The sequence below is a fragment of the Poecilia latipinna genome, unplaced genomic scaffold, assembly GCF_001443285.1.
Source record: "Poecilia latipinna isolate Pla-1442-1.1 unplaced genomic scaffold, P_latipinna-1.0 Scaffold6, whole genome shotgun sequence".
Lineage (NCBI taxonomy): Eukaryota > Metazoa > Chordata > Actinopteri > Cyprinodontiformes > Poeciliidae > Poecilia > Poecilia latipinna.
Window position 1 is genome coordinate 178262 of NW_015112622.1, and position 8873 is coordinate 187134.

General features: G+C 38.8%; 1 protein-coding gene across 7 annotated transcripts in view; it reads left to right on the forward strand.

The window, feature by feature from the left end:
* The window catches only part of nrxn2b (neurexin 2b), an 825611-nt gene that overhangs the window by 154944 nt on the left and 661794 nt on the right, over positions 1-8873 (forward strand). For 6 of the 7 annotated variants that reach the window (XM_015016195.1, XM_015016655.1, XM_015016584.1 and 3 more), the window contains one exon: positions 5851-5868. The exons of the other annotated variant lie outside the window; for it this stretch is intronic. In XM_015016195.1, the coding sequence (XP_014871681.1) occupies positions 5851-5868 (18 nt within the window). The remainder of the gene's footprint in view (positions 1-5850; positions 5869-8873) is intronic. 7 annotated transcript variants of the gene reach the window in all.

Consider the following 8873-nt stretch of genomic DNA (forward strand, 5'->3'; position numbering starts at 1 on the left):
TCTTTGTCAGACATCAATGCGTTCCCACATAAACCTCAAGTCGTAGTAAATGTTCCAGTCTGTGATGCTTAGTATCTTCTGTTATTTTTATTGCTCCGACTGCACTATCTTGATTGAACCTACGCCATCAATTTGATCCATTTGTTTGGGTTTGTCATTCTTTGATACTTGAAAATCTCACAAAACCAAGGTTGTCAGTCATGATTGTATTGTAGTGAATGTCTGTGACTTTTTTGTCTTTCTCAGAAAAACTACAGAAATTACACAAGCCAAAAGTTCCTCTTTATTTTTACTCAAATGTGGAGCAAAACGCCACTAGTTATAGTACTTTGATCAAGGGAGAATCCCAGCTGCTTTTCCTTGTCTGCTCAGTGATGGAGAAAATTAGAACTCAGTAATTAATGTTGTTCTGTCAGTGTGAGACTGTGGGTTTAGATTTTGGCCCAAATTCTTCATGATTTAATACACAGATTCACTATGACATCCATTTCATGTACACTTCATCCCATTATTCCTTGCTTCTTACTAAAACATGTTGAGCAACAGCTCACTTTCTGGAGATCTTTCAGATTTAATTTAAATTCAAAATACATTTTTATTCCAAAGGAAAATTAAGAGTCATAACTCATGTCTTCCAAGTGTCGCAGTGGGCAGGAATGGATTCCAGTAGCAGTCAGTCTTGCAACAAATCTTAAAATGCCTCTGACTGAAGCACTGCTAATCAACCACATTTGCTTTGCCGCTCTAATTTATATCTCTTTTAAGTCATAGGGTTACAAAGTCACAGACTGGAGTCGACTATATGATCTTTGATGATTTTAACTTCCTTCTCTCTCTGCTCTTTGGTCCTGCTCTGCATCCATCAGGTTGTAGTTCAGGTTTTATTTCAGCTGCTAATCAGCTGCTTCAGTTGTAAAGTTGTAAAAATAGTACCTTGTTGCTATGGTTATGCTTATGCATCATAACAGCAGTCCAAAAGAAAGAGCTAAAAGCTTTTCCAGAGGGATCCAGAGCAACCCAGCAAATCTGTACAACCAGCTACTATTAGGATGAATGTGTTTTACACATTATTTTAATATTAAATGAATCTTTGATTATTTTAAGTAATGTATCAAAAAGAGGTGAAAAGGAAATATTTAGTGGATTTTTTCCCCCATTGTCGATGTGTAATTATTTTAGATATGTATTTATGTATTGATCAAAATATTAAATATTACTATTAACACAGCAAAGCAGCTATTTTAAAGCTATATATTTTCTGATTTATTTTGAAAAGAAATATTTTTTTTAAATAGGTTATTTTAGACTTCATACAGTTCTGTTAAAACTTTTCTGATCCCTGAAGGAATTTTATTTTTCACACACATGCCACCTCATTATTTTTTTTTCTTCTGCCGTTTCATGTTAACTGACAGGTTTGTTGGGAATATGGAATATTTCCTGTGAAACGGTTTGAGTGTGATTCATTCTGAGGTTTTTCACTGAATTCAGATGCGTTGTTTCCTCGCCTTTACTTTCCATAAAAAAGAAGCATAAATCCTTTGCCAGCGCAACTCTAAAGAAATTATATAGTAAAAAAAGTAATCCCAAGAAATGATGTCAGCTGCTATCGTTTTTTTAATACATATAGAACTAAATCCGTTCTCATTAATGAATGTATGTTGTACATATATTCCCTCTCCTACTAGCGTTGGGAATTTCAATAATATTTTCTAATTCTTTAGCTGTCAGTTTTTATTCTTTTGACGCTTTCTTTCTCACACACTTAAAGACCCGTACACACACAGGTTATACATGAATTTTTAAAAAAACTCAGTAGTGCGCTTTACAATGTGTTTAATAGCAGTTGAGTTGAATAACCACCTGATTCGCCTCAATTCTTTTTGCACCAAAAGAAGTGTACATCACAAGACCAACTGGTTCAATTATGTCAAATTACTTAGAAATGACAGAGAAAAAAGCTGAGATCAAATGGTGTCAGCACAGCTTCCATTTTTTATTACATTATCAAAAGCAATAAAGAGCATTTACAAAATCTTCTAAATTACGGTACTTTCGATGGAGAGGTTACTGTTTTTTTTTCTTTTGCAGACTGTTGTCTGTGTTTGGCACCTGGTTATGTGTCTGAAAAGATGGAAACTCAGAAAAAATGTTTTTAGGTTTGTGAGTGTTTTATGAAATTTTAAATCAGGGTCGAAGGAGATCGGCGGCAATAACGAAACCAAACGCTGTTTCTGCTAGAATTAAATGTGCTCGATTTATTTCCCCACAGAATACAGCAAAATAACATGCATCAAACACTGTTACTGCTAGAACAAATATGCTCGATTTATTCCCCACAGAATACAGTACAAAACACTCTGACTAAACACGTGATGCTCGATTCATTCAAGTTATCAGCGCTTACCTCGTGAAAACGTGGCCGGAGAGCCTTCGACCTAGAGCATCAACGTAGCTGGGCATTCGAACGTGATCCACAGCAGACTCTGACAAAAACCGCGGGCTTTTTCATATTTTATCTCTTAAACATTCCCCCTTTGCCTGCGTGCAAAGGGGGAATGGCCATTTCCATCCTTGCAGGCGAGCCATCCAATCAGAGGTAGCCGCTCTCTGACCATGAGCCAATCATGGGCTGAGAGCGTGAACCAGCAGACCAATCAGAGCCCAACCCAAGTCAACCAGAGCCAAGCACGCCCTGTTCACGTGATCTGCATGAAGATGCAGCATGTTCAATTTGCATACTAATTCTGAGCAGAATAAGTTTTATCAGCTAAATAAAGATCAAATTATAAAGAATACCCTGAGCAGTTTTATCAAAGAATGAATAATAAAATAATAAATGAATGATTATCAAAGAACATAAAAAATAATAAAAAGATATCAGTGAGTCAAGCTTTTTCCATACGTTCTTTTTCAAATACCTCCAGATAAGAGAATAGGAAAAGGGAAATGTCTGCTGAGTTTAGTAGGAGGAGGAACGCAAAGTGGCAGACGGGGATCACTGCCTGCTGTAGACAAAAGAGAGACGGTAATGCTGCATCGTTTGATCTAATGATGGATTCCACGCTCTACAAGGAGGTTCTGGCTCAGCACACTAAAGTCCTCGACGTCCCCGGAGCTCAGCGGCCTCGGCTCAGGTATATTTCCTTCAAGGAACGTCTTCGTGAGTATTACGGTTCTTCTGGGATCCAGCTGCCGTTATTTACTATCCTGAAGGGCCCACTAGAGACTTTATAGGTTTTCCTCGGGGTCCTGTCAGCTCTCTAGAATACGTCCTCAGTAAAACATGATTACCCCAGCTCTGTGACCTGCGCCGTGATGGCGGCTGCCACAGCCTTGTGTCTGTACCCGGCTGCCATGACATTATATTACTTAGAGACTGGTATCTTGCCTTGCAACAACTTTATTTCTCCCACGGTGGCTGACGGTGGCCTGGGAGAGTTGAGGAGACATGATGGATGAGATATATTTGAGCAGCTATCTCTTCTTCGTGTCCGTTCCAGTGTCTCTGCCTCCTCGTCTCATGCGTGCGGACTTGCTTCCCCCTGCCTTCTCCCGACATTGGCAGTACGCCGTGTGTTGGGGAATGTTTTTCTGTGTCAAAAGGAGCAGCGTGCCCGGATATCATGCAGGATGTGGAGATACCCCTGTCACAGTCCAGGATATTAACAAACTAGGCCTGGGAGACTTCAGGTGTCCTCTACTATTTCTGCAGTGGCCTTTTTTCTGCTCTTTCAGACATTTAAGCTCTGTCTCTGCTCCTCAGTCTGGACCTTAGATCAAGAATACGGTTGGCACTGCAACATAAAGACGAACCCTTGGTGCTTCTACTCTGGCTGGGATCCCTGCTCGGCTCCTCTGTTTCATGCATTGGGACCCCAACAGCTTCTTTTCGCCAAAGGGCTTTGAATGGCATCAATCGTGCCAATATGCATGGCAGCCTACTGGGGTCCGCTGGGTCTAATGTTGTCACTAAATAATAAATAAAGGAACTCTGAGTCTGTAGTTTAAAGGGTTGGGATTTTCTTCCAATGCGGTAACATTCGAGACATTTGGAGCCATGGAGGAATTTAAAAAACAAAAAGAAATCCAAAACAAACATAAGAATACAAGAAAATTGTTACTTTTTTAAAAGCTGGTATTGTTTTTAATATTAGGAGCAGCTGATTCTAAAATAATACATGAACTACGACCTTCAATCACTGGGGAGTTGAAAAGGAGGCTTTATGAATGCAGAGTGGGACCAAAAGGCAGAGAGAGAAGAAAGAAGTTCAGTTCATCTCTTTGATCAACCGTAAAGGGGAAAGCTCATATCTGTGACTCCAATATCTCTCTGCCAGGATTCAATTTCTTCTCACACCTGATAGTCTGGTAGACTCGGTTCCATTGGGGACCAAAACTGCAACATATGTTACATTTTCAGCTGGTGTGGTTCACTTTCACACTACCCTGTTTATCAAAGGATCTAAACTATTTGATAAACCTGTTCCCCTCCTCGCCTGTGGGGGTGCTGCATCAAGAACCACTGAAAAAAATGACACCAAATCCTCCAAACAAGACACTAAATGCAACTTCCTTCTCTACAAGATGCAAACCAAAATAAAGTGGTATCAGATTCTACTGGTAAAATCTTTGTAAATAATAATAATAATAATAAAATAATTGTAAAAAAAAGTCCACAAGTCATTTCTTAAGCTGGTGCTAGACACGCGCATTTGTTTAGGTTGCATATACCCAGAATGCCGTGTGCTTTAGACCACTTTCTGCTTTTGAACATCCATTTGGCTTTCCGATGTGCATTTTTAGGCAGACCAGAGTTTGCATTCATACTTCCCCAAACCAACCGGACATTCTAGGTCAATTAATCAAAGTTTGACCTAAGTGACCCAAACAGGGCTAGTGTGAATGCATCATAAACAGAGGTGCAGCAAAAGCAAATGAGATGGATTAGCTGTGCTTTCCAACAACTGATTTTCATCTACTGATTATCATCTCTGCTGTTCAAAAACTGAGCCGGTAACATTTCGTGACAACAAGACTGTTGTGTAACTACATTCTTCAGTCAGAGGTCTCTTCAGACTTGAGGAAAGACTGACTGCTACTGGAGATCCACTCTGCTCACACCATCACCGTCTACAATGACTCTTTGAAGACACTTGGATGATGAGCTATGACCTTTAATTTTCTTTTTCCACGAACGTTTTTTTGTTTGTGTTTGTTTTTTAACTTAATTGAAGTCACTGGGTACAAGCTGATGAATTATTTACCACATATGTCTTTCTGTGTAGAGTGATTTATTTTTGCACACTGTTTTTATTAACAAATGATGTATTATTAATATTATTCATCATCAACTTTTTCTTCCCTTTATGAGATTTTGTTTAAACTTGTGGCTGTGTACCATGCTTCAATGTTTTTGTTTCGACTAAACCAACATGTATGGGAGTCTCCCATTTACCGTGACGCTTCTTTTAACAAAATGACTTTCATAATGAGTTTCTTATGTGGATGAATGTCAAATGTAAAGAGAGGAGAGCTGCTGCCTGAAAGGTTTTCCTCTGACCTTTAAGTCTTATCTCACAAGGAAAATATGAACGCTGCCGTCAGGACATGATGAGCGGTTGTTTTCCCTCCACCGTCTCAATTAGCAGCTTTGTGTTGCAGCTTATGTGTGAAACGGCGCTCTCCTAGACATGAAATGTTAATTGCATTCTGACTTTCCTTTTTCTCACTCTGCTATTATATCTCATTTAGTTGTGACTTTCCCTTTGATGAGCAGGTGTGAACAATATTTTTGCTATACCCTTTAGACTAATCCACTGTTTTTTTTCTGTTTTTCTTTCATTGCAGGTGACTCATCTCTAGTTGGTAAGTCCTTCTTTATGCTGTGCCTCTCTTCTGCTTTTTCTTTCCCTGCTCCTTGTCACACTGAGTAGTTACAGCTCGTCTTTATTGGATATTAAAGGTAGGCTAGGATGAACTATTTCATGCACACAAAGAAAGCTTATGTTTGATTTCCACCTACGGAATTCAGTCTATGTCATGAAGAGTTGGAGAGATTTTTTTTATTCTCCGTCTGCCTTTTCCTCTGTTCTCAGTTTCAGCATCGGTCTGTGTGTACCGCCGCTGTTTGATGTAGCCTGTTTTACTAGCCTGAACATGTTTTTCACACGAGGTTCTGAAACAGAGGTATAATTATCACTGCTGGCACCTTGGCTGTCTTTATTGAGAACCGAATCTTAAAAGACGGGAGAGTATTGAAGGCAAAGGTGGGCACACTTCAGCTAATCCATTAAAGTTCTAACAGATTAGCTAATTTCTTCTAATTTCTTTTGTGTAGCACCTTTGCTAACTTTGAAAACGTTTAGCGCACTTAGCTTCCCCTGAATTCTTTTTCCGGGTTAAATTCTAAAGCGCTAATTGTTCTTGGCTGTGATGTAAACGTTCTGTTGTCGTCTGTGTTGAATTCTTCAAGTACTTGGATGTTTACATTTGTTATTTTAAGGTGGGTGAAGACTTTTTTTTACTGCAGTTCCTCCCTTGACATTCTCCCATTTTTTTCCTTAACTATATTTTAAAGAAGAAACATACAGGAACAAACAGTTGATAAGATGTAAACATAAATACAACGGGTAAAGGAATTATAGAAAATACAAAATTAGAATGTCAAAATGAAATAAGTGCTTGAAGTTTGAAGTCTTTCAAGAGCAGATGTAATTTGAATTGAAGATAGCATGTTAGCTTCCACTAAATACCCTGTTGGTGTAGTGCTTTAGCGCTAGTGGAACTAATGTTTACAATTAATGATTTAGAGTTAGCGCGACTGATTTAAATCATCTAATTTTAAACAAAAGCCAACAAACTACCAGTAGCTCCCTATGTACCTCTGAAGTTGTACTGATTTCTTTGCCGTTGCTCTTAATAAAGTTGTTTGCTCTTCTTTTGTCTTCATATTCAGGAGGCTGTCGCAAAGTTTCCTCTGTAGGCTAATGTCCAAACTCAAAACCTTCTGGGCTTCCTTCATGCTAATTTCAGGGTTAAATTGATTTATTTTTATTGATTTATGTATTGATTTTCAGTTGGCTTGAGTATCTGAGTGCTTTCCCTTTTGCAGTAGGGACAGAGCCTAATCTTCCCACCGGTTAATGGCTCAGTCTCTCTGGGCTACATGCTGTCGTCGCTCCGCTTTTCTAAAAGGACCTTCAAATTTATGCAGCTCTTAAAGCAGAAATTTTAACCCGCTCTTAAGTTGTATTTGTTGCGTTGCTTGACTTAAGACAGCTGATAAGAAATTACTAAAAGCCACAGAAGCTTCATCTGCAACATGCTGACATGTCACAATGTGCTAGCCGAGGCGATGGGCGAGGGAAGCGCAACACTGGACAGACTAATGGGATGTATCAACACCTCTCTCAAACAGTAAACACACAAGATGGAAAGAGTTTAAAAGTCTGGCTGATAGCACTTTGTAACTATTGCTTTAGTGATGTGTCAGTGTTATTGCTTGCCTCTTAATAATTAGCTTTGTCTTGCTCCAGTACCCACAGTGCATTATATACTTGCTCCAGTAATCTACTGCTGAGCAGAATGTGTTGCCTGTAATGAGAAAAACACTGAGTTATTTTCCGATGATAAAAAAATGTTTTTTAACCAATTGTGTGATGAATATTTTCTCCCCGAGAGTCCCTGCGCTGTGGCAATTCGAGCATGTCTCCCGATTCTCACTCATGAATAGCTATTAATGTGTGTCTGCTTGTCAGGGTTTGTCCACTGAGTGTTTTGGCCCAGAGATCTGACGTTGTCTGAATACTAATGCGCCGTGCTGTGTGTCTGCGGGCGGCCGAGTACAGATTGGGTCTGGAACATTTTCATCCCAGTGGTTTTGAAGGGAGTCCGGGCAGAAATGCTTAAATACCGCAATGGTTTCTTCCTACCTATGGGACACTGATGGGAGAAGGAATGAAGACAATTTAAAATTTGGTCAGGCAGGATGTTCATTAAAGAGAATGTGGTGTAGTTTTTCAGATAAAGGTTGTTTTAATCAGCCGTCCCTTTTAGGTTCAAAGTCGTAAACCAGTCGTGCTTTTTTTTTTTTTTTACTTGTTTTTTGTCCTGTTTGTTCTCCGTAAATCAGTACTTAGTAATTATTTAGCAGCCCTATGATCACACAGTTTAAATGCAAGAGTTGAATCATGTTCTTTGTTTCAAAGGAGACGACCAACAAAGAGTGTGTGTTAGAGTTTCTGTCTTTTGCTGTGAACTATAACAAGATAAATCATAAAGCTAATCTAAAGTTTGTGTTGTTCTGAATATTTCACATTAGGTAGAGACTCCCTTTTTTCTGCCTTGGATTTGCAACCCAAACATTTTTCCTTCTTTCTACATTTTTTTTATACCAAAATTAGCCTTCCCTTAGAAAGCTTCAATTATTTACTTTGTGTAGCGCGGGATCTGAGTTACTTGTAGCAACAATGGTGAACATTATTAACTCTGTTTGGAAAGTCTCTAAACTGTTAGTGGGACATGAGCCTCATCTTCATTCTGCTTTTTACTCCTTTGACTTATTCACGTTTTTAAAAAAGTATATAATATAGGTTACACAACTATTTAAAAGATACAAGTATACGTGAGATGAGGTAAATGTACAGTCTCTATAAAAAGTTACATTTACAAAAAGTTGCAGTTACATTCCACTTACTGTTGGACTACTAGCACCAACTGGCTGGACCTCTGTTGAATTAGGTCAGTCACTTTGAAGGGGCTGAATGTTTATGTACTTACCTTATTTATGTTTCATAGTTTTTATTCAGATTGTACATTTACGATTTTGCTGTTTAAAACCCTCTTATGACCAACCTGTCGGCGCCGACAGG